The following is a 27,702-nucleotide window of genomic DNA, read 5'->3' as shown; positions in this document are numbered from 1 at the left end:
GGACAGAGGTATGCGTATCCATCCTCTGTTTGAAACCATTGTCCTAAGTACGGATGAACAGTTTTGCTTGACACGCTCCCGAGCTGTTTCCGCTTCCAGTTCAGACCATGCGCGACTGAACCACGTGTATAAGTACCGTGAGCCTGTTATATAAGGAAGTGTTGCAGGAAGTTTTGTTGCTGCTAAGGAAGGAAGCCGATGCTTCTGAAAGCTCCAGGTTTTTATTGTTTTTATCGCTTTTAATCCGGTTTATTTTAGTATATTTTATTGCAAGGATTTTATTAGTTTTAATGTTTTCACAAAGTACATAATTCAATTTATTATAATATTAGTTTTTGTAAATACATAGTGTAGTAATTTTATTTATTTTATTTTAATTTGTGAATTTTCAGTTACAGTAAAATACTTATTCTTTCGGTTGGTGTATGAGTTTATTTATTGCTAAGATATGAATTTGTCCCACCTCAGAGGCCTTTTCCAGGATAAAACAGCAGATACACACCACATAAGTGATTTCCACATTATACATTGTTTGTACGAAAGAATGGCACATTCTACATTGTTTATAAGAAAGAGTAGCATAAAATAAGGAGCCCATATCTGATTTAAATGTTGTGGGTTGTCAGGTTCAACATCCTATGAATTTCAATATTCTATACAGTTCCAGCAGGAATGACAAATACTTTGCAATACCGAATTTTATAAAATACAGAAACAAATTTATACTTAAATTGACACAGCAAAATCCAGAATATACATTAGTGTGTGGCAGTAGCATGAAATTTACACATCACAGTTTTGACCGGTCTATGTGCACTAAAAGAAGAGGCACCTCCGTAGCCAGGTGGGCAGGAGCAACAGTGCATAGCACATGCTTCTTGATTAGACCGGGGTTCGAGCCTGTGACCACCAAATATGGAGGATGCAGAAAGGTCAGGGAATGACCACCGCATATCCTCGGAGCAATATGGCCTTAGTTAGTAATGCTCCTAAAAACCAAATATCAACAACAACTGAATGAAGATAGCAGTAAAATTCATTAGAAGAAATTGATTCTTGGTGTTTGTTCACACACACGCACATTTTTTGAATTGTGTGCAAGTGTGTTTTCCACGAACTATTTTATTTTATGTGAGATGGTATTACTGTATGGTGAGTGTGGCTGAAATGCTAAAAGAACAGCAAGATTATTTTCCAAGAGATATCCTTGGAGGCTGCAAATATCACTAACCAGAATTATGCATGTTGTGAATTGCTTTATGCTAACTGGAAGCATAATGCATAAAAAAGGTTTGCATGTAAGTGATACACAAAATGGTTGGAGTTTTGTAATTTTCTGTTAACCAAGATAGAAGAAAATCCCACCTTCGTACGTGGACTGACAAGGCCACCTTGACCAACAGACACAAGATGAAGTTGTCAGCCCAGTTTTTATTGAAGGCATGCTGACCAGGGCCTACCTTTGGCCTAGGCAAACTAAGCATGTGCCTAGGGCCTGTACTTTGAGGGGGCCCATAAATGGCAATGGACACAGCCAAAATCATAATGCATGACATTGTAGGAGCTACAATGGGGTCTTGAAGGAATGTTTCCAATTACATTGTCAACACTTTAGTAACTACAATGTCAAGCAATATGATAAACGTTTAGATGTTTAGATAGATGTTTAGGTCTTATTTCTCACTTCCTCGTGACCCCTTGAACTTCTTCTGTGTTCCCAACCATGGGTTAAGAAAGTGGAAGAAGTTCAAAGATGGGGAACCCCTGTTTTACATAGATGGTGTATTTTCGTTTTTGTCATTTTCTTTAGTGAATTTTTGTGTCTTAATTTTGATTTTGTTTTGTAGAGTTGTTTCAAATCATTGGGAATAATTGAATAAACATCTTATTTTGCAGTATAACTGAGTCTCTAAGTAACTAATATATTCTCCTAATTAGTCACCTTTCTGTGTTTTATATTCCACAAGATGATTTTTGTTTTGTGAAATATATTCATCTCTATCAAATAACAAGAATTCAACTGTATGATATTGAACAAACAGCCACCTCATCTTAGAGCAAATTACTATAATATCAAAAGCAGTTTCAAGCAAGAATTATTGACAAGATGACTTTTTGAATGCGCTATTGGTACCATTACTTTACAAAATGGTACCAAAACTGGTCTATGTGCACCGAATGAAGAGGCACCTCTGTATCCAGGTGGGCAGGAGCAGCAGTGCGTAGCACATGCTTCTTGATTGGCGCCTCTGTAGCCAGGTGGGAAGGAGCAGCAGTGCATAGAGCACACGCTTCTTGATTAGACCGGGGTTCGAGCCCGTCACCACCAAATACGGAGGATGCGGAAAGGTCAGGGAATGACCACCGCATATTCCCGGAGCAATATGGCCTTAGTTGCTAATGCTCCTAAAAACCAAATAAACAAAACAAACAAGCTTTTTGATTAGACCGGGGTTCGAGCCTGTGACCACCAAATATGGAGGATGCAGAAAGGTTTATCATTATTATTATTAATCCAAAAAAAATTAAATGTCATTTTATAATAAACATTTTACAGGGTCCCCAAAAATACTTTTGCCTAGGGCTCACATATCCTCAAGTTAGTTCGTGATGCTGACTATGGTGAAATATTATGAATTACTTTGCATTAACATATTTGATTGGTTAAAAATTTCCATAAACATTGAAGCACAACAACATCTTTGTACTTTGGTTGTAGCAGCACATTTTTAAATGATAGTATATAGAATGTGAAAGTAATGTGCCTTGGCTGCCATTTTCTTCCAATCTTACCCCTTTAGACTTTTTTTTTGTGATTTCGTTAAAGAAGAAAGTGTATGAAACACCCATTGGACAATTCAGGCGATCTCAAAGGGAGAATATGTAGTGCATGTATTGAAATTAACAGAATTATTTCTGAAGGATTGTAATTTATTATGTAGGTTACAAGCTTGTATTGTGCAGAGCGAGGCCACATTGGGTTTATGAATACATTTAAAGCATATATTAGCTCTTTCAAAGCTATGCCATTTACAGTCTCTTGTATAAACAAGGTAGAATGTTTTAATCATTTTTGAATTAATTATAGAATAATTAATTATTTAGAATAATTAGAATGTAGGATAATTAATTATTTTTGTGGTGTGTGTGTGTGTGTGTGTGTGTGTGTGTGTGTGTGTGTGTACTTTTTTTGTTATTAGATTAAAATTATTAGATTATATTAAATTTGAATCTGTGTTGTTCTTATTTCTTACATTGTTACCTTTCATTTGTGGAAATAATTGCAGCAGCCATATAGTGCTGTTGAATGAATGGCCAAAATTGCAATTTAAACACTGAAATATCCATTCCCTTTTATATTTTTCTTTTTTATTTTCTGATAATGAACTTATTATTGCACATTTATTTTTTTCCTTAAACTTCTATTTTATGAAATTGATGCTTTCCCCAGAATTTTTTTAAAAATTATTCTTTTGTCATTATTGCAAGACATGCAATACACAACTGCCCTTGTACATTTGACTGTTCAATACAGCTAGGTACACCTATCTAAAAGTGTCTGCCTCATTCAACCATTGTACAATATAATTTTTTTCCTTCAAATGAAATCAGTTTACTTTCATTTTAGAAGTACACTAATGACGTTTTTAGACTAAACTGACAAGGGGGAACAATTTTCTCATTGTGAAAAGCAGTTGATTAGGCAAAATTTAAATTTAGAAATCATAAAATCTAAAGAGTAATACTCTGTCCAGTCTTAACATCAAATTCAAATATTTCAGCCCAAATATAACAAAAAGACCATTTGCTTAAACCTAAAAATAAGCAAGATAGATCCTGGTGCATTTTAATTGAAACACCCTGTATATTTAACAACTGAAAATACTGGGGGGGGGGGGAAGAGAGAGAGAGAGAGAGAGAGAGAGAGAGAGAGAGAGAGAGAGAGAGAGAGAGAGAGAGAGAGATACACCTTGTTTCCCCCTCTACCTATTTCTGTTTTCCTGATATTTTTATAAATTTGTTCTCAACATAATCTTTTGAACCCAGTATGATTCTCTATCAATTTTTTGTCTCGCCGGTTAGTTTCCATATTTCTCAATGCTTCCACTGTTTTCCAATTTACCTTGCCAAAATTCACGTTCACATCAAAATTCACATATTCTATGATTATATGCTTTGTTTTTCTCCTTCTCTTTCTAGAAATTAGCTTATTCTTCTCTTTTATATGCTCCATTCTTTCCCTCAGGCTTCTGTTAATTATTCTCAAAATCATTTTTGCTGCATTTGTTATCAAACTATTTCTTCTGAAATCCTTACATTTATTTGGATTTTTTTTGTTCTTTTGTATTGATAGCCAGTCTTGTGGAAGTGATTAGTTTGAATAAATTTAAGGAAGAATTATAAAATTATTAGAGGGGGAACAGATAAAAAAGTATACTGTATATATATTTTTTTTTTTTTTTTTTTTTTGGCTGATACTGTATAAGCTTGCTTCCTTGAATCATTTGCCTTTACTGATACTAATAATAGTAGCCTAATAATATAATCCTCTAGCCATTTTCCCTTTCTGATTTTTTTAAAATAATGAATTTATAAATGATCCAAGACAGAATGTAACTGAGGATGGAGATGGGAAATTATTAAAAGATGAGGATACCATACTGAATAGATGGATTGAATATATAGAAGCTTTATATGGTAGAGATTAAAAGAGTATAAGGTTGAGATTTAAATGGAATATGGGATGAATGAGGATAAATTCAGTCAATAGTAACTGGAATAGCAGATAGAGTCACATTAAGAGAAATCAAGGGAAATAAGAGAAATATCTGAAGCAATTGGAAATGCAGGGATAAGGATGCTAATAAAAATTTGTATACAGAGAACTACAGTTGAAATGATGCCTTTTACACTACTATCGTAGTTTTTCCTTTAAGAGTTGTGTATGGAGTATTTTACACCGATATTGTATAGATGATTATTATTCTTAAAAATATTATGCCCAGTTGCATTTAGTCTTACTTAAACATTATCACATATACCTTTTGGCATCTCTCATATTGTGGGATTATCTTCACAATTGAGTTTTCATGTTTGCAATATCAGGGTGCCTGCCCACCCACCTGCGAAAAGCCAACAAGCCTTGAAACTGTGCCGTCTGGGTTGTGATGGTGTCCACTGAGAATAAGTAACAATAATCTTCTCTTATTAGTGAAGCATTACTTATTTGAGGTAGTGCAATGCTTGGTAACTTCTTGTGAAGGAGGAGCACAATATAAGATACAGTTGGAATGATGCCTTTTCTACTATCGTAGTTTTTCCTTTAAGAGTCTATGCTATTTTTTACACCGACATTATATAGAGAACTACCAAAAATATAAATCCAGAGAATTAACAAAGATATGTATGCAGAGTACTACAGAAAACATGTATACAGATAATTAAAACAAATATATAAAAGGATGGACAGATGAGGTGTGTCTTTCTTTTTTTTTTTTTTTTTTTTTTGACTGATGCTGTATGGGCTTGCATCATTTCCTTGCATCATTTGCCTTTATTAATACTAATAATAGTAGCCATACAGTCCTTTTGCCATTTTCCCTGTCTTATATATTATTTTAAATATTTAATTAATAAATGTTTCAGGACAGAATGCAATTGAGGATGGAGATGGAATTTTATTAAAAGATGAGGATGTCTTATTGAATAGATGGATTGATGAATATATAGAAGATTTATATGGTAAAGGTGAAAAAAGAGAATAAGGTTGAGATTTAAATGGAATATGGGATGAATGAGGATAAATTCAGTCTAATCGTAAGTGAGATTGCAGATAGGGCTACATTAAGAGAAATGAATGGGAAAGCTGTAAAAATCTGTAGTAGTAGTAGTAGCCTTGGAATTCCAATTGAAATATTTGAAGCAATGGGAAATGCAGGGTTAAGGGAGCTAATAAAAATTTGTATACAAAAAACTATCAAAAATATGTATACGAAGAATTAACAAATATATATATATATATACAGAGAATTAACAAAAATAAGTATACAGAACTGAAAAAATATGCATTGCTGCCAACTCTCCAAGTTTAAGGCAGAAAATCCATGTTTTTGACTTGATTTGACCCCTTTGCTATTTCACTATCACAACGTAGTTATCTACGTCTTTTTTTTCAATAACAGTTTTTCTCCAGCTTTTAGTTTTGCAAAACAAAAACAGTGAAACTGCATTAAATTCAGAACTTTTTAAAATTCTGTGAATATTGGCTCATTTTCATTAATGAATTAGCTATGAGGCATGCTAGTCTATGTTACAAAATACTAACAGTGGATAGTAGTTTCCCTTTGTAATGTGTGACTGCTTCATCATATTTGTGTGATATGAAGCTAATAACAATGTCTTTTAGTAAGATACCAAAAAAATATGAAGTAGAATTTCAGAAGGCATCACATGCAAGATTTTCCACATATCGAAAATTCTGAAAATGGTAACATTTACTTTATATACTGTATGCAGCAGTTTTTCAATTTCAAGTAGTGGAAAATGCAAGGTACTCAGACATTTGCAAACTAATAAGCATAAAGACAACATTCAGTGTATAGAAGAAAATGCAAAAATAAATGTAGCACTTCACAGTGATGATGATGATGTCGTCATATGTGTGGAACGTTTTTACACATCATTTATCCTAGAATATAATCTTCCCACGAGTTGTGCCAATAATTCACGTTGTTCAGAAATATGATTCCTTATACATTATTTACATTAATAGAAATGGGCCATTTTCAATTGCTACAGATGGCAGTAATCAAAGTGATTCCAAGCTATAACCCATAATAAAAAAATAAGAAGAAAAAAATAACTTAACCTAACCTTTTAAAAAAAAAATTTTAAATATGTCAAATCAAAAACAGCTTGTTATGGTAGGCCTGAAAACTGGAGTAATGTTATTAGAAGCGGTGATTGTTCACATCATGTTAATAGGCTTCTTATCATCTCAGTTTGTGTTCTTGAAAGGGGGTACATGCTTTCCTGTGAAATTTGATGGACATTTACCACTATCTAGAAAGAAGTGCTAAATGGAAAGGTTTAAACAACTTCAACTGATGCATGCTGTCAAAGTAAAACAGAATTTGAAGCAATTGTGTACAAGTTGGTTATGTAGACTGGTAGAACAGTGGAAACTTCTGACAAGTCTATTTAAAGAAGAGGTTATAAGGGGCAAGAAAAGCCATAAGTGCACTCTTATTGATCAGAAACTTTTTTTTTTTTTATCTAACTTTTTATTTAAATGATTTTATATATATGTAGCAGAGTTGCTGCAAGTTGGCAGGGACTGCTTAATAAAATAAATTAAAAAAATAAAAAAAACTTCAGCTTTGCCAAATTGAAAAGTACAATAAGTGATCACTAACGAGTGGCATTAATTCATGTCCAAATCCAGTTCATGATTTAAAAGAAGTTTTGAAAGAAGACAAAACTAATTAACTTCCCAAGAAAAAGAACTTCTGAATAGCACACTTTTGGTGAAAGCCAGTCCTAAACAGGCTATACAAGCTGATAACTCAAAGCAGTTGTTTTCACTTGTGTAGAAAGTCTGTTCACATTCCTCTTTTCTGGGTTAAATAAATTTAAATGTTATGCTAATATTTGAAAACCCAAACACATATCTTTAATCCAATGTGCCTCAGATCTATTTATTGAAGTCATTATCCTTAGATACGTTGAAGAATGTTATGTGAAAATTTGTGGTGCCAATAGTTCTTTGAAGAGGATGAATCAGATTGGTGCACTTAACATAGATGGTTCGGCTATGGATGATCCTGCTCAAGTAGCTGCTAAACGAATGAGTATTTTTGCATCTACATTCACACATGAGGAGTTATTCAAGGAGGGAAAGGCAGAAGTTTATCAAACTCTAACAGAGAGATAAGTGATTTTGTAATAACTGAGATCAAAGTGGAGGAGAAATTGTTGAAGTTAAACATAAAAAAGGCACCTGCGGCAGATGGGATCTATCCAGTTATATTGAAGGAAGCATCAAGGGAAGTAAGCAAACCCTTAGCCATAATTATGAGAGCATCCATAGAGTCAGGGGTGGTACCCATGGACTGGAGATGTGCAAATGTATCTCCAATTCACAAAGGTGTTTCAAGGGACACACAAATAATTAAAGACCAGTTAGATTAACTTCTGTTCTGGGGAAAATAATGAAGTCACTGGTTAAAGAGGTGATGCAGAATCACCTAGACAAGACTGCAGTAATAGTTCAGACACAGCATGATTTTCTTAAGAGGAAGTCTTGTCTGACCAATTTGATTGGATACTACAATGTAGTCACAAAGGAACTGGATGCAAAAAATAATTTTGAAGCTTTTGAAACTGTTGCACTTCGAAGACTGCTGTACAGATTGGAGTAAAATGGCATTAAGATCAAGGTGGGCAGAATAAACTAATAAACTATATCACAGATATAGTTTATTAGTTTATTCCATTTATTATCCCTCAGTCACAAGTTTCTACAATGCAGAGAAGCAACAGCTCCAGACAAGCCAGTGGTTGCAGGTTTGTCCAAAAGGCATTCTGGACAAAGTGCTGGACCAGCGTAGCTGTATAGAGAAGAGAAGTACCATTTATACAGTACAGAAAACATGTTGACAATGCTGAACTTGCCCAGGGACAACTGATTCAACAGCTATAGAGGCTTACAGTAAAGCATAAAGACACATGTTTAGAATAGAATAGAATAGATTCTCCAAGCTATGACTTTCCAAATTTTTGGGCAATCAATGTCTGCATTGTACCACTTTTGTAAAGAAAGAAAGGTTGTTGTTGTACCAGATTGAAAGTGAGAAATCAGTGTAGTTTAAGCAGTCAACAGTGAAAGCTCAGGGAGAGACAGGTTCATAGCTAGACTTAAAGAAAGTCCATTTAAGAAACCAGTATTCAAGGGAAGGGATCTTTTTAAAGTTTGCATTGTTGTTATTTGGTTTTCAGGAGCATTACCAACTAAGGCCATATTGCTCCGGGGATATGCGGTGGTCATTCCCTGACCTTTCCACATCCTCCGTATTTGGTGGCTCACGGGCTCGAACCCCAGTCTAATCAAGAAGCATGTGCTACGCACTGCTGCTCCTACCCACCTGGCTACGGAGGCGTTAAAGTTTGCATTGGCCAAACTGGCCCATACATAGGGAAGCATAGAGAATTTTTGGTTTGATGATTTTGGAGAAGAAATTTATTATAATATGGGTAGAGTGTATAGGTTGAAGATTTTGTTTTGCCAGCCAAATGGCTCTTGTGAGTTTTTTGGACAGATAGTTTAAATGAGTTGCAAGGTTCAATTTTGAATCATAGAAACTCAGATCGTTATGGTCGGTTATGATAGGAATTGTTTGTGCATTCAATGAGGCGGTTATCAGAAAGATGCTCTTTTTAAGAGATATTGGGAGGTCACTGTATTTTGAGGGGTTGATATTAAAGGATTTGAGGTACAAAGTGAACTCTTGGAGGGTGTTACAGATCAGCTCTTCGGTGCAGTTAGCTGATTGACTTTTGTTTGAGGTGGCGATGATTTAACATCATCCACATAAGACATTACATACTTATGGGATAGTAGGAACGGTTGGAGGATTGCAGAGAATATTATTGCTGATAGTGATGAGCAAATGGCACGATAGGATTTGTTTTTGAAGTTTGCTGTTAGGACCCTTTCTTTGAGGAGGTTGGAAAAAGAGATATAATTAATAGATTACCATTGAAGAGGTAAAACTGTTTGAGGAGATTCTGGAGAGTGTGTGTGGAGACCACATTGAACGCAGAGCTGATGTCTGTGTAAATTATGTCGATTTCATTTTATAATCAGGAGCTCTGAGAATTATTTGGTTTGTTGTGAGAAGGTTGGTTGATGTGGATCTTCTGATAGTTCTGTAGTGAATCTAGTTATGATGTAGTAGTAGTAGTGGAATGTGATGCAAGAAAGCAAATGTATGAGCTTATGCAGCATCAGCCAACAAAAAAAAAAAAAAAAAAAATCACACCATTCCCTCCAAATGCCTGTCCAGTTCCTCCTTAAATTTATTCAACCTATCAACTTCCACAACGACAGATGGAAGTTTGTTCCAGCAATTAACCACCCGCTGGCTAAAGGCAAATTTCCGCACATCTATTCTACACCTGTCTTTTCTTAATTTGAATTTATGCACCCTAAGGTTCGTAATCTAAACAAGTGGAAGGAGCCCATCAGAATTCAGCGTGCTCAACCCATTCAAGGCCTTATATACCTCAATCAGATCACCGCCCAGGTGCCTAGTCTCCAGTCACTGCAATTTGCAGAACTTAAGCCTCTCTTGGTAAGAGGATCCCTTCATTCCCCTCACCAATCTTGTTGCCCTTCTCTGTACACGCTCAAGTAAATCTACATCCTTTCTAAAATGGGGCCTCCAGACCTGTACGCAGTACTCAAGGCGTGGCCTGACCATTGCCTTATACAGAGGGATAATCACCTCCTTTTCCCTGCTAGCAAAATTCCTATATATCATTAACAAAACCCCATGGTTTTGTTAATGCCCTGGCCTGGCAGCCTGTCTGCATTGCTCAGAAAACTTTATATCTGCCTGCACAATTACTCCCAGGTCTTTTTCATTTTCTACCACCTTAAGTGTAGTACCACACAGTTCGTACGTTTCTCTGGGGTTACTTCTACCCATATGCAGTACTTTGCATTTGTCAAGGTTAAACTTCAGTTGGCATTTCTTAGCCCATCTGCCCAAATTATCTAGATCCTGTTGCAGTAGCACACTGCCATTACTGTCATTAACAACCCTGCCAACCTTTGTATCATCTGCAAACTTCGACATTAAGCCTGATATTCCTTCATCAATATCATTGATAAATATACAAAACAACAGCGGACCTAACACCGAACCCTGTGGGACTCCACTAATAACATTAGTCCAAGAAGAGCAGCACCCATTGATTACCACCCTCTGTCTTCTCGAACTTAACCATCCTTTTATCCATTGTAGCAACTTACCCTTAATACCATTCTGCTCCAATTTGTCTTCCATGCGCAACAGTGTCAAAAGCTTTCCTGAAATCCAAATATATGATATCAAAATTATTTTTTGCATCCAGTTCCTTTGTAACCACATCATAATATCCTATCAAATTTGTCAGACAAGACTTTCCTTTAACAAACTCATGCTGTGTCTGAATTATTTCTGCAGTCTTGTCTAGATGATCCTGCAATGCATCTTTAACCAGTGACTCCATTATTTTACCCGGAACAGAAGTTAAACTAACTGGTCTGTAATTACTCGTGTCACCCTTCGATCCCCCTTTGTGAATTGGGGATACATTTGCACATCTCCAGTCCGTGGGAACCTCCCCTGAGTCCAAGGATGCTCTCATAATTATGGCTAAGGGTTTGCTCAGTTGCTTTGCTGCCTCCTTTAATATAACTGGATAGATCCCATCCACCCCAGGTGCTTTTCTTACGTTTAACTTCAACAATTTCTCTTCCAGTTTGCTCTCAGTCATTACAAAATCATTAAGTATCTTGCTACAATTTGATAACCTTCTGCCATTTTCAAACCTTAATAATTCCTCACGTGTGAATGTAGATGCAAAATACTCATTCAGTTTTTTTGCTATCTGAGCAGGATCATCGACAGTCGAACCATCGATGTCAAGTGGATCAATCAGATTCATCTCCTTCCTTTTAGAGTTTATATAAGTAAAGAAATCCTTGCTGTTTTTCTTAGCATCTTTTGCCAAGGATTTCTCGTAATCTGCCTTCGCCTGCCGAACCTCCTTTGTCACCTGATTACAGATTAACTTATATCTGCCATAGGCTTCTGAGTCGCTTGATAATTTATATGCATCCCATGCATTTTTCTTCTCTGTTACGAGTCTCATTAGTTCATTTGACAACCATTTAGGCCTAAACCTTGAACAATATTTCTTAATAGGTATGAAACTTTTATTAGTTCCACGATTAATTCCTTAAATGCTTCCCACTTAGAATTTACTGTTGGTAACATCGTCAGTTGATCCCACTGTACAGAATTTAAAAACTGTCGGAGACCACTGTACTCGCCTTTACGGAAGCAAAAACCCTTTCCTTTACCCCTGATGGTAATTAAACCTTTAAGTAAATCCCATGTCAGTACACTATGATCACTGCCACCTAGTGATTCTTTTATCTGCAAATTCCTAATACATGAATGATCACTGCTGATAACCAGATCAAGAGTATTACTTTCTCTGGTTGCCTCTCGAACATGCTGCTGCAGAAAACAATCATCCAATAAATCCACAAAAGTCTGACTAGTGTGTGAATGCCCAACTCACAAGTTCCAGTCAATATCTGGGAAGTTAAAATCCCCCATTATAACACATTCTGATTTACTAGCCCACTCTATTTCTCTGTACAATTGTTCATTGTACTCATGTATTGGGAAGAGTTGTTTTCTCAATGTTGGTATCACATATCTTTCTAGGAGATTTAGTACTGAGGATGATATCTTTGTTGTTTTTGATGTTTTTACATTTTGGTAGTGGAAACATTTTGTAAGCTCATTCTGGGGAGAAAAAGTTATTTATGGCCTGATTGAAAAAGAAGACCAGAAGGTTTAAAATGTAGACACTAGCAATTTTGATCATGAAGATTGGTATGTTATCATGCCCTGTGGTACCTTTAGAAGGGAGATTTTTAATTGCATTTTTCGTCACCTCTTTTGAAACAGAAATACTGCTTAATTTGGTGATCGACTGCATACATTCTTTAAATTCTGAGCAGGGATTTGTTTCGATGTTGAAGCAAATTATGTGTTCCAGCCATCAGTTGAAGTTGAAATCTGGCGGTAATGGATGGGAAATTTTGGTGTATATTGTTGAGTTTTTCGTAATCCTAATAGTGTGATTTGTTGGATTGCTTTCCTCATTAGTTTGTTAAACTTATTACGGTTTGCTAAGAAATTTAGATAGCCATTTTCTGTGTTAGATCTTTTAAAGTTTCTGAATGCCCTTTGCTTTAATTTGAAAAGGGACTCAAGTTGTGGTGTCCACAAAACATTTCATTTGAAAGGAATGGTGACTTGATACCGCAGTGCAGAATTGGAATTTGGGGAGTACAATGTGTATAGAAAGGATCAACATGGTAGGAAGGGTAGAAGAGTTAGGCTGTTAGTTAAGAAACACAAAATCTAACGAATTGCATCCAGTTGACATGGGTGGAGAGTGCACTGTTGAGTCTGTTAGGTGTGGCAAACACTGGGAAAAGAAAATGATAGTAGGAATGTGTTAGCATTAGTAGAGGCATTTGATGCAAGAAGCAAGCTTATGCAGCATCAGCCAAAAAAAAAAAAAAATAAAGTAAAATAAATAAATAAAAAATAACCACTTCCACTTCAGATGGAAGTCTGTTCCACCTACCAACCACCCGCTGGCTAAAGGCAAATTTCCACACATCTATCCTACATCTGTCTTTCCTCAATTTGAATTTATGCCCTCTCAGGTGATTATTCTGAGCAAGAGGAAGAATCTCATCAGCATTGAGCATGCTCAAACCATTCAAGGCTTTGTACACCTTTATCAGATCACCTCGCTGGTGCCTAGTCTCCAGACACTGTAATTCGCAAAACTTAAGCCTGTCTTCGTAAGAGCACCCGTTTGTTCTATTCACTAATCTTGTTGCCCTTCTCTGTACTCGTTCCAGCAGCTCTACCTCCTTCTTGAAATGAGGCCTCCAGGCCTGTATACAGTACTCTAGGTGTGGCCTGACCATTGCCTTATACAAGGGAATAATCACCTCCTTATCCCTGCTAGAAAAATTCCTATATATCATTGACTACTCTTGAGCTACTCTTGCAGCCCGTCTGCACTGCTCAGAGAACTTCATATCTGCCTGCACAACCACCCCAGGTCCCTTTCATTCTCTACCACTGTCAGTGTAGTACCACAGAGTTGATATGTTGCTCTGGGGTTGCTGTTTCCCATATGTAGTACTTTACATTTGTCAATGTTAAACTTCATTTGCCACCTCTCAACCCATCTACTCAACCTTTCCAGATCCTGTTGCAGCAGCATAGTGTCAGTAGTGTCCTTGACAACCCTGCCAACCTTCGTATCGTCTGCAAACTTGGACATTAAGCTTGAAATACCATCATCAATATCATTTATAAATACAGAAAACAATAAAGGACCCAATACTGAACCCTGAGGGACTCCACTAATAACATTAGTCCACGATGAGCAGTGTCCATTAATTACCACTCTCTGTCTTCTCCCCCTCAACCACCCCTTTATCCATAGCAGCAATTTGCCTCCAATGCCACACTGCTCCAATTTGTGCAGCAGTCTTCCATGTGCAACAGTATCAAAAGCCTTTCTAAGATCCAAGTATATAATATCAAAGTTATTCCCTGCATCCAGTTCTTTTGTGACTGCATCATAGTATCCAATCAAATTGGTCAGGCAAGACTTCCCCTTAACAAAACCATGCTGTGTCCGAGCTATAACTGAAGTCTTGTCTAGATGATCCTGCAGTGCATCTTTAACCAGTGCCTCCATTAATTTTCCAGGAACAGAAGTTAAACTCACAGGTCTATAATTACTTGTGTCAGCCTTTGATCCTCCCTTGTGAATTGGGGTCACATTTGCACATCTCCAGTCCATGGGTACCTCCCCTGAGTCCAAGGAAGCTCTCATAATTATGGCTAAGGGTTTGCTTACTTCCTTTGCTGCCTCCTTTAATATAACTGGATAGATCCCATCCACCCCAGGTGCCTTTCTTGTGTTTATCTTCAACAATTTCTCCTCCAGTTTACTCTCAGTTATTAAAAGATTCTCTAGCTTACTGCTAGAGTTGAATACACCTCTGGCATTCCCCTCGCTGAATAACTCCTCATGTGTGAATGTCGATGCAAAATATTCATTTAGTTTGTTAGCTACCTGAGCAGGGTCATCAACAGTTGACCCATCCATATGAAGTGGACCAATCTGATTCATCCCCTTCATTCTAGAGTTTACATAAGTAAAGAACTCTTTGCTGTTTTTCTTTGCATCCCTTGCCAAGGATCTCTCGGAATCTGCCTTCGACTGCCTAACCTCCTTTGTAACTTGGTTACAGATCAACTTGTATCTATCATAGGCTTCTGTGTCACGTGTTAATTTGTATGTATCCCATGCATTTTTCTTCTCTGCCATTTGCCTCATTAGTTCATCTGACATCCATTTAGGCCTAAACCTCGAACAATATTTCTTAGTTGGTATGTAAAGCCTAGTAGCTTCCAAGATAAGTTCTTTGAATGCTTCCCATTTTGAATTTGCTGTTGGTAACATCATCAGTTGATCCACTGTATAGAATTTAAATAGTCTCAGTCCATCGTAGTCACCTTTACAAAAGCAATACCCCTTCCCTTTACCCCTAATGGTAGTTACCTCTTTGAGTAACTCCGACTTCAGAACACTGTGATCACTGCCACCTAGTGGTTCGTTTATCTGCAGATTCTTAATGCATGAAGAATCACTACTGATAATCAAATCAAGAGTATTACTCCCTCTAGTTGCCTCCTGAACATGCTGATGTAGAAAACAATCATCCAATAAATCCACAAAAGCCTTTGCTAGTGTGTGAGTTACAAGCCCCCAAATTCCAGTCAATATCTGGGAAATTAAAATCGCCCATTATAAGACTTTCTGATTTACTGGCCCACTCTATTTCTCTGTACAGTTTCTTATTATACTCATCAGAGTCATTAGGCCTATAGCACACTCCTACTCTCAATTTAGATCTCCCAATACTTATGTCACACCAAACTGACTCGACACTGCACTGTCCAGCGATGTCGACTGGCTTCACTTCCTTGGATTTTATGTGTTTCCTAACTAATAGCATAACCTCTCCTCCCTTTCTATCCTGTCTATCCTTTCTGTAGACATTGTACTCCCCAAATTCCAGTTCTGCATTCCTTATTTCTGTGTGACACCACGTCTCTGAAATCCCAACAATATCTGCCTTTGATGTTTTGAGCAATACCTCAAATTCATCAAATTTATTTACTAAACTCCTAGCATTGGTGTACATGCAAGTATACATGCACCTGCTCTTCCTCTTAGCCACCCTAACACAACCCATGTGTTCACTTGTACCCCCATGATTCCCAGCAGTCTCTGAAATATCCTGCATCTTATTTTCCAGGCTTCTGCTCATTCCAGTAGAAGGAGTGCAAGAATCACTTTCTCCTCTGCCAGTGGCTACTGTTAATCTATTAGTCCTTGTATCCCCCCAATCTAGCAGTTTTCCAACCCACCTAACACTGCCTCGATAGCATCAGCAAACATTCTTGCACCCTTTCTATTTAAGTGTATCCCATCCCTGTAGAAGCAGTCTCTCCTGTTAACAAGTACAGACCAGGCTGAAAAAAATTCTACCCCTTGAGCCCTGCATAATCTTTCCAGGGCCGAATTGATCGACAGGGCTCTCATCATATACTCCCTCCTATCGTGTCTGGGCAGAATTGCAGACACTTTCAAATTCAACCCTAATTCACGGCTTTTTTTCATCAGTGACCTGTACTTGTTAAGTAATTCCGCTGGTCTCCTACTCTTAATATCATTAGTGCCAACGTGTACAACTATATCACCTTTTGTGCCCTTAAAAGATGATATCCGCTCTACAACGTCATCAACCTTTGCCCCTGGCAGACATACCCTCGTCCTGTTCCACCTATCCTTTTTGAAGGCCTAATGTTTGAAGGCCGTGTTATAGGCCTAATGACTCTGATGAGTACAATGAGCAGTTGTGCAGAGAAATAGTCGGCCACTAAATCAGAATGTCTTGTAATGGTGGATTTTAACTTTCCAGATATTGACTGGAACTTGTGGATTGGTCTCTCATACGCTAGCAAGATTTTGTGGATTTATTGGAGGATTGTTTTCTACAGCAACATGTTCGAGGGGCAACTAGAGAGAGTAATACTCTTGATCTGATTATCATCAGTGATTATTCATGCATTAAGAATTTGCAGATAAAGGAACCACCAGGTGGCAGTGATCACAGTGTACTGATGTGGGATTTACTTAATGATGTAACTACCATCAAGGGTAAATTGAAGGGTTTTTTGCTTCCGTAAAGGTGACTACAGTGGTCTCAGACAGTTTTTAAATTCTATACAGTGAACAACTGTATAGAACAACTGATGATGTTACCAACGGTGAACTCTTAATGGGAAGCCTTCAGAGACTTAATCTTGTAGGCTACTAGGCTTTTGATACCAACTAAGAAATACTGTTCAAGGTTCAGGCCTAAATAGATGTCAGATGAATTAATGAGGTTCGTGGTAGAGAATAAAAATGTATGGGATGCATATTAATTATCAGGCAACACAGAAACCTATGGCAGATATAAGTTAGTCTATAATCATATCACAAAGGAGATTAGGCATTCAAAGGCAGATTACAAGAAATCTTTAGCAAAGAATTTTGCAAAGAAAAAACAGCAAAGAGTTCTTTACTTATGTAAACCCTGGAAGGAAGGGGATAAATCAGATTGGCCCACTTAACATAGATGGTTCGACTATTGATGATCCTACTCAAGTAGCTGATAAACTGGATGAGTATTTTACATGTACATCCACACATGAGGAGTTATTCAAGGAGGGGAATGCCAGAAGTTTATCAAAATCTACTTTTCAACTTAGTACAAAGTGGAGAAGAAAGTGTTGAAGTTAAACATAAAAAAGGCATCTTGGAATCTATCCAGTTATAATGAAGGAGGCAGCAAGGGAAGTAAGCAAACCCTTAGCCATAATTATGAGTGCATCCTTAGAGTTAGGGGAGGTCCCAATGGACTGGAGATGTGCAAATATATCCCCAATTCACAAAGGGGGTTCAAAGGGTGACACAAATAATTATAGACCTGTTAATTTAATTTAAATTCTGTTCTGGGGAAAATAATGGAGTCACTGGTTACAGAGGTGATACAGGATCACCTAGACAAGACAGCAGTAATAGCTCAGACACAGCATGGGTTTGTTAAAGGGAAGTCTTGTCTGACCAATTTAATTGGATACTATGATGTGGTCACAAAATGCAAAAAATAATTTTGATATCATATATTCGATTTCAGGAAAGGTTTTAATACTGTTGCATGTGGAAGACTGCTGTATAAATTGAAGCAGTATGTCATTAAGGGAAGTTGCTGCAATGGATAAAGGGATGGTTGAGTGGGAGATGACAGAGAGTGGTAATAATTGGACAATGCTCTATGTGGACTAATCTTATTAGCGGAGTCCCCCAGGGTTTGGTGCTGGGTCCATTGTTATTTTGTGTATTTATCAATGATATCGATGAAGGTATATCAGGCTTAATGTCCAAGTTTGCAGATGATACAAAGGTTGGCAGGGCTTTTAATGACACTAAAGACAGTACGCTACTGCAACAGGACCTAGAAACGTTAGGCAGATGGGCTGAGAAGTGGCAACTGAAGTTTAACATTGACAAATGGAAAGTATTGCATATGGGTAGTAGTAACCCAAGAGAAATATACCAACTGTGTAGTACTACATCCAGGGAGGTGGAGAATGAAAAGGAGTTGAGGTATTTGTGTAGTGAGATATGAAGTTCTGTGAGCAGTGCAGATGGGCTGCCAGAGCAGGTCAATGATATATATGAATTTTGCTAGCAGAGACAAGGAGGTGATTATCCCTTTGTATAAGGCAATGGTTAGGCCACACCTTGATTACTGTATACAGGTCTGGAGGCCTCATTTTAGGCAGGATGTAGAGTTGCTAGATCAAGTACAGAGAAGGGCAACAAGATTGGTGAGAGGAACAAAGGGGTGCGCTTACAAAGAAAGGCTGAAGTTCTGCAAGTTGCCGCATCTGGAGACTACCTGTACATGATCTGATCGAGGCGTGTAAGGCCTTGAATGGTTTGAGCAGGCTCAATGCTGATGAGATACTTCCGCTTGCTCAGACTAAGAACTTGAGGGGGCATAGATTCAAATTGAGGAAAGACAGTATTAGACTAGATGTCTAATACTGTCTTTCCTCACGATTTATCTGAGGAATTTACCATCCAAACTGGAGTCCGCCAAGGAGACGTGGCCCCCCGTTGCTTTTTAACATCGTGGTCGACGCCATTATGAGGCAAGCATTCAGGAACAGACGGGGTATACAATATGGCAAGGATCACTATGTGACTGACTTGATGTTTGCCGACGATAGTGCTATCTTTGCCGGAAACGACGCTGAAGCCACCGACATCCTTTACAACATTGCCCGCATTGCCCGGCCATACGGGCTCAAGATCAATGCTGATAAGACAAAGGCCCTCACAACAGATGGGTCGCAAGCCATCATCTGTCTCGAAGGTGTCCAGATCGAGCAAGCGCAGGACTTTAAAAACTTTGGGTTGCTGGTTCAGGAGAAGAAAGTTGCGTCCACCGTGGAGATCCACAGCAGAATTGGACAGGTGGCCACTGCATTTGCCTCGCTCAAATGGTGTCTGTGGAAGAGGACCAACATTTCCTCAAAGACTAAAATCCGACTCTTCCGGACTTTGATCCTGCCCATTCTCCTTTACAGATCGGAAACATGGATTTGTCTCAAGCTAGATTTAAACAAACTTGAGGTATTCCAAATGCGATGCCTGCGGCAGATCCTGGGCATCTAACTTCGCGACCACATCACTAATGATACCATCCACGCCAGATGCCAACAGCAACCAACCATCGCCGACCAAATCCAGAAGCGAAGGCTTAGATGGTTTGGCCATGTATGTAGAATGGGCGCGAATAGAATACCATCCACACTCCTTTGGAGACAATGACCCACCCAATGGAGCATTCAACGGACCGCACCTAGGAAAACGTGGGCCAAGCAAGTGGAAAATGACCTGAAGAGCCGACGTCTCGACCTTAATCAGGCCAGGACTGATGCCATGGATCGTAACGCATGGAAGAACATTACAGAGCAAGTCCGAAACCCTGCGGCACCTGCAGCAGCGTACTGGTTGCGTGGCCAACCGCCTCCTCCAGCTGCCAGCTAAGGACCAAAGAAGAAGAAGACTAGATGTGTGGAAGTTTGGCTTTACCCAGTGGGTAGTTGATTGCTTGAATAGACTTCCAACTGTTGTTGTGGAAGTTGATAGCTTAAATAAATTTAAGGCTGAACTAGACAAGCATTTGGAGTGACTGGATGGGTGAAATGGGAAGGGTTTTTTTTTTTTTTTTTTTTGGCTGATGCTGTATAAGCTTGCTTTCTTGCATTATATGCCTTGTTTATCCAGTGTTATTTTCTTGTAACACGTGAACGTATGTTTGTGAATGTGAAGCTTGAAGCTCCCCGAATCCTTACTAGTGCAGACAAACACTAACTTGTCAATCATTGCGATGGCATCTTCTTTGTTCTTGCCCACAGGATCTTTGATAGCGTTATTCAGCCAATTGTGTGCATGCAGACTACTATGATGTTGAAATTCTATGCATTTGAAAAAGTTGACCATGTAAAATTGACCAAACAGGCTATGACCAAAATGACCAAACATTTTGACTGTAATATGTTCATAATTACATCCATAATCTTCTTGAAGTATATTGCAGTTACTATGTCTTAATTCACTAGCATTACCTTCTGTATGAAATCCATGTCACTAATATTGCTACTCATAATCTATAACTTGTACAATAGCTGAAGCACAGCCAACTGATTTCATTGGCAGTCAAGAATATTGTAGGTTTACTGAGCTGCCTAATCATAGTGAATAGATCCTGCTTACATTGAGCCGATTAGTAGATTGAGTTTTGAATTGTCCTTAGGATGGCCAAATTGTTTTCGATTCAGCTGTTGATGTATTCTTTGGAGTGAACTTCTCGCAGGTCAGTTTTGTATCTTTCCCTATATATTTGAAAGCCACCATGAAAGAGTCTCTCGTCCTGAATGTCATTATCTTCATTGCTTCATAAAGGAGATGATATGGAGTAACACCGCATTTGTCAGATTATCTGAGCCCACTTGTTGCCATCATGAATGGAGTCACACATAAATTTTCTCTGAACGTTCTGAATTGTCCAAGATAAATGCTGGGAAAGGACAGTTCCTCTGAATGCTTGTGAAACGGTAAACTCTGCAGTATGTTAGTTTCTTCTGGTGCCATTCTAAGATATTTATTGTCGCTCCACCGGGTTCGATTCCCACCTTGGGCTTGGATCAAAGTACTGCAAAAACCTTGGGAGGTGCATTATGGCCACAGAAGCCTATGTGCCAACAACTACCAAAAAAAAAAAAAAAAAAAAAGTCGCTCCACAACAACTTTTGCTGTTGGGCAATGAGACTTTCCTTGATTGGAACCACATCGCTTATGTCATCTTTAGCCAAATTAATTTCACGTGACTGTCATTGAAGAATGACTGTCTGTCGTGATTTAATACAATCGATAGAGAGGTGTGTCAACAAATATTGAAGCCATGCTTTAACCACTCGCTTTCTTACTAACCCGATCAAATAGCTGGACTTGTGTATTTTCTTGCATTTTATATGCATGTTTATATAATGAACATCGTCAATCTTCCTTGACAAGTGATGGACCAGTATGTTGACTGAAACAGGCACATTGATCACTTGGCCCATAATGCTTTATTGTCTGTATGCGTGTTTCAGGTGCCTTATTTGTATGAACAGTAAGCAAGCAGAATTAAGCCCTTCTGTCAATAAATCCAAGTTCGGTAAATGTGATAGAATTTCTGGGTAGACAAAGCCGTTTGACTTACATAGCGCTGGAATGGTGTTGTTCTTAAGTGATACTCTGCAGCTATTACACACAAAAATCCCATTGATGTTAACATCGGGAAATGCAGTGCGTATCAATGATACTTCGTTATCAGCTGGTTTTTTTGTGTCATTTTCAAACCATATATGATCATGTAAGTAGAATACAGAACAAATAATTTCTTATAAATATCCTTTCAAACTCTCAATGCACATTCTTATGTAAATAGTAGTTGGTGTAAGGAAAGAGTGTTAATCATTTAAACTCATTTGCTCTGCAATTGGAGAAATGCTCCGTTGTACATAATTAATACTCACATGGGTACATCATTGTTAGATGGAGCGATACTGCTGGTTGAAGGCACTGCTAAATCCAACGCTTGATTTTCTGTTTGTCTTTTACACAATCTCGACAGCCTTTGTCATTCTCATACACTAATTACTATCTCCATCTTTATTTTCTTAGGATGCCTTACTCGATACTCTCGACAACACTGTGCATTTGACTTTGGAATCATTGAACACTCAGCTATAGCAGTGTGGCATTCAGTCCCTTTCGCTACTCAGAAAACTATTGATGCGGAAACATATATGCACCTAACAATGGAATGCAATGAAATTGCAGATTGTAACAATACAAATATTTGTATTGTTGCAATTATACTAGACAACAAATGGTTAAAATCAAATGGGTAATTAAGCTATTGGCCTAACCTTTTGCAAAAGTTAATTCAATAGAGTAAGCAGCAGGTGTATGCATAAAACATTACATCATTCATACTAAATATTTCAGACTGATGCATGAAGCTAATGTCAGTAACATTGATTCGGTAGAGTAAATAGCTGGCATGAGCATAAAACGTTACTTGCTCATGATTTCGGTTCTAGATGTTCGATTTTAAAACGGTTCTGATTTTCATCAAAGATGTTTACACATAACATCTTTCTTGCGTACAGGGTATACACACACAGTTTTTTTTTTTTTTTTAATTTTTTTTATTATTTTTTAACAATGAAAATTTTGTGCGCATTTTTTAAGATTCAAACAACCATATTGCCATAACTATTCAGAATTTGACATATGTTTATATGAACCACGTTATTTTCAGGTCTTGAATCAGTTCTAAAAGCATGGCTCATATGAAACATCCTATATAAACACATACATGCATAAAAATATATTTATATATTATAAAATTAGAATTTCTTTAAAATTTTATGTATTTTGGTAGATATTGATGAATGTTCAGTCAATAATGGAAATTGCCAAGAGCTTTGCATTAATATACCCGGAAGCTTTACTTGTGCCTGTAATTTGGGATATAAATTGCTTGCTGATGGAAGAACTTGTGGAGGTATGAATACATTTTTTATTTATAGATTTCTTTTAGCAGATAACATTGCATTATTTCAAGTTATATTGCAGAATTTTTTTCGTGTTATTTTTATTTTTGTTATTTAAATAATTTTAATTTTCTATTTTTGTAAAATGGCAACATGATCAAAGAAAAATTATAATTAAATCTAAAATGGCTGCATTCAAGATGCTAATATAATCAAATGTTAACTTACACTAAAAGAATGTGCAAAGATACATTTAAATAAATAAAAAAGCAATGGGAATAAACTGCTATATACATAAACACTTTGTGGAAACACTTCTGTATCCACAAAGTGTTTATGTATATAAGTGAGAGATAGAAATATAAGCATGTCTTAATTTCACAGGATTCTCTCTCTCTCATGATTGATAAACTACTTAATCTTCTAAGACAAATTACGAAAACTCCACTTTCAAACTTTTTTAATTATACATAAACTTTTACGGGGACTTTTCAGCCTATATATATATAAAGTAATTCAGAATTGCGTAAATTGCTAGTATTGTTTTTAAGAAAAATAATGTTAAAGATTTTTTGATTTTGCTTCTGTTATCAAGTGGAAGCAAGTATGGAATCATTACTAGAATTCAGTAAATGCCCCCCAGGGGCTCACATCTGGTGAGTATGGGCTTGGCACACCCGGGGTCCTGAGCTGGATATCATCATTCTTCTCTTTCTTGGTGATTTCCTTCTCTCTCTCTCTCTCTCTCTCTCTCTCTCTCTCTCTCTCTCTCTCTCTCTCTCTGGGTCCTAGGGTAAATTAATTTTTTTTGGCTGGTGCAGTATAAGCCTCAGGCTTCCTTGCACCATATGGCTATTAATAATAATAATAATAATAATAATAATAATAATAATAATAATAATAACATAAAACACATTAATGACATGATAAGCAAGAATTCAGAAAATAAAATTTATTAAAAAAGCTTGAAATCTCTGTCAGTTTTATGTGTACAGTACTGGCATTCCCACATTTGGTCTGTTGGGAAGATGGTACAGTTTTCAGCATAAACTGGTGTGAAATAATGCAACTATTATTCACTATAAATGTTCAGTGTGACCACTATTTCCATTGGATTAAGGTTTATATACAGCCACTCCCCGACTTACTTAAGGGTTGTGTTCCGTGGAACTCTTCGTAAGTCGAATTTTATGTGTCGGAATTTACCTAAATGCTTATGGAGCACTCGCAACTATGTGTGCTGAATTCGATTGAAGCAAAAAAGAAATATTTGATGACCATGTAAATAAAATTATTCAATTTTTTATCTCATGTGCAGGAAAAATTACAAAAGTGTACAAAATTACAAATATTTCAAAATTACAAAAAGAGAGATGAGACAGGCATAATGTCAGCAAGTTTTACCTTTTGAGCATCATTGCCAAAATAACTCTCCAACTGATAAGTACATAGCTGCAGAAGTTGAGGACTTTGAAGATTTAGAGGGTTTTTTCCTCCAACACATTACAAAATTTCTCTGCAGCTGCAGAATCGTCACTAGCAACTTCCACATACTTTAATGTTGTGTAAACTAGCACAATGCTTGAAACTGTTAGCCCACCCATTGCTTGCCATGAACTTGGCTTGGGGTTCTCCATACTTGTCCTTAATATCTTCATAAATACTTCTTGCTTTTGCTTGAATGGCCATTAGATTCAAGGGCACTCTCTTCTGAATCTGATTTTCTATCCATATTATTAATAGTTTTTCCATCTTCAGTATAGCACCTGAACTCTGCTCTGTGATCACTGTTGATCTTAAATGCATTGAGCCTGTATTGAGCATGTTCTTTTATACGCTCACTGTCCTTTAAAATAGCATTCACTGTTGAAGCAGCGAGACCTAATTCTCGTGCAATAGATGACAAACTTGGTCCTGCTTCATACTCTTAATCTTTTCACCTTCATTTCTAAATCAATTTTGTTTGGTTTCCTAGCACTGCCACCACTTGCACTTTCCTTTGGTTGCTTTCTGTTCAACCTTGTAATAAGTAAATAGGAATGAACAGAGATTCTGACAATTTATGTTTTTATATGATTGAAGATTTCAGTGAAGGGGAACTCATTTCACCATAATACCATAACATAAAATCCAAAGAATTCCGATTATCAGGATTATCCAAGATCACATTTACAACCCGTTTATAATTAGATGTACTAATTGATTGCTATAATGGAACATATGATAACAATGAAAGTGCAGTGCAATTTCCACTATAAAAACGACCTTTTAGAGAGTTAAATAGCTTAGTTATATAGCAAAAATTTCAACTTCTGAGGTCTAGGAATGGATTACCAAAAAAAAAAAAAAAAAAAAAAAAAAACAATAATACACATCGTTTCACATTATGATCTTTTTCACGATACTACCATTTATTCTTACGAATGCAAAATACATTTCCACAATTTTTTTTAAGTTTGCACCGGCTGACAAAAACTTATGTAAAGTCGAATTTCTGTAAGTCAAGTATTGTGTAAGTCAGGGAGTGCCTGTATATGGCTGAAAAAAAAGTCACGTGTTAGGGTTAAATTTGAAAGTGTCAGCAATCCCAGACACAATAGGAGGGAGTATATGATGAGAGCCTTGTCAATCAATTCGGCCCTGGAGAGATTGTGCAGGAGTCATGGGGTAGAATTTTTCTCAGTGTAGTTTCTGCTTGTTGACAGGAGAGATTACTTCCACAGGGATGGAATACACTTAAATAGAAAAGGTGCAAGAATATTTGCTGATGCTATCGAGGAAATGTTAGGTGGGATGGAAAACTGCTAGTCTGGGGGCTTCACAGATTAATAGATTAATGGTAGCCGCAGGCCGAGGTGGAAACAATTCTTGCACTGTTTCTGTTGGAATGGGCGACAGCCCAGAAAGCAAGTTGCTGGGGATTTCAGGACTGCTGGGAGTCATGAAACAAGTAAATAAATGGGCTAAGAGTAAGAACAGGAGCATGTATACTTGCATGTATACCAATGCTAGGAGTATAGTAAACAAATTTGATGAATTTGAAGTGCTGGTTAAGACATCCAAAGTGATGTTGGGATATCACATACCTGCAAAACATAAATACTACAGTTTTCAGCATAAACTGGTGTGAAATAATGCAACTATTATTCACAATAAATGTTCAGTGTGACCACCATTTCCATCGGGGTTAAGGTTTATATACAGACACTCTCTGACTTACTTAAGGGTTGCATTCCGTGAAACTCTTTGTAAGTCGAATTCTACTTAAGTCAGAATTTCCCTAAATGCTTAAGGAGTACTCGTCACTATGCACGCTGAATTTGATTTAAGCAAAAAAGAAATGTTCAATGACCGTGTAAATAGAATTATTTAATTTTTTATCTCATGTGCAGGAAAAATTACAAAAGTGTACAAAATTACAAATATTTCAAAATTACAAAAAGAGAGATGAAACAGGCATAATGTCAGCCAGTTTTACCTTTCGAGCATCATTGCCAAAATAACTCTCGAGCTGATAAGTATGTAGCTGCAGAAGTTGAGGGCTATGAAGATTTAGAAGGTTTTTTTTCCAACACTTCACAAATTTTCTTTGCAGTTGCAGAATCGTCACTGGTGAATTCACCACATACTTTAATGTTGTGGAAACTAGTGCAATGCTTGAACCTATTAAATTATATTAGGTTCAAGATATAAGGGATGCAGAATTGGAATTTGGGGAGTACAATGTGTACAGAAAGGATAGACAGGATAAGAAAGGAGGGGTTATGCTGTTAGTTAAGAAACACATAAAATCTAACAAAATGCATCCAGTTGAAATAGATTGACAGTGCAATGTTGAGTCAGTTTGGTGTGACGTAAGCACTTGGAAAGCAAAAATGAGGTTAGGAGTTTGTTATAGGCCTAATGACTCTGATGAGTACAATGAACAATTATACAGTAAAATAGAGTGGGCCAGTAAATCAGAGGGATTTTAACTTCCCAGATCTAGACTGGAACTTGTGGGTTGGTCATTCGCACACTAGCAAGGTTTTTGTAGATTTATTAGATGATTATTTTTAGCAGTATGTTAGAGAGGCAACAAGAGGGAGTAACACTCTTAATCTGATTATCAGCAGCGATTATTCAGGTATTAAGAATTTACAGATAAAGGAACCACTAGGTAGTAGTTATCGCAGTGTACTGATGTGGGATTTACTTAAAGATGTAAAGGATTTACTTAAAGATGTAACTACCATCGGAGGTAAAGGGAAGAATTTTTGCTTTTGTAAAAGCGACTACAGTGGTCTCAGAGATTTTTTAGGTTCTATACAGTGGGACCAATTGATCATGTTACCAACAGCAAACTGTAAATGAGGAGCATTCAAGGAAGTAATCTTGGAAGCTATTAGGCTTTTTGTTCCAACTAAGAAATACTGCTCTAGATTCAGGCCCAAATGGAAGTCAGAGGAACTAATGAGACTCATGGCAGAGGCGCCTCCATAGCCAGGTGGGCAGGAGCAGCAGTGTGTAGCACACGTTTCTTGATTAGACCGGGGTTCGAGCCCATGATCCACTAAATATGGAGGATGTGGAAAGGTCAGGGAAT

At 37.2% G+C, this 27,702-nt stretch overlaps 1 protein-coding gene across 3 annotated transcripts in view; it reads left to right on the top strand.

Annotated features, from left to right (window-relative positions):
• Positions 1–27,702, top strand: part of LOC150080668 (fibrillin-2-like) — a 1,460,049-nt gene that overhangs the window by 758,785 nt on the left and 673,562 nt on the right. For all 3 annotated transcript variants that reach the window (XM_090381969.1, XM_090381968.1, XM_090381967.1), the window contains exon 28: positions 23,006–23,128. In XM_090381969.1, the coding sequence (XP_090238095.1) occupies positions 23,006–23,128 (123 nt within the window). The remainder of the gene's footprint in view (positions 1–23,005; positions 23,129–27,702) is intronic.

Source organism: Mastigoproctus giganteus, chromosome 9 (assembly GCF_048544385.1).
Source record: "Mastigoproctus giganteus isolate SK-2022 chromosome 9, ASM4854438v1, whole genome shotgun sequence".
NCBI lineage: Eukaryota > Metazoa > Arthropoda > Arachnida > Uropygi > Thelyphonidae > Mastigoproctus > Mastigoproctus giganteus.
Note: the sequence above shows the minus strand (reverse complement) of the source record. Positions and strands in the feature narration are given on the sequence as shown.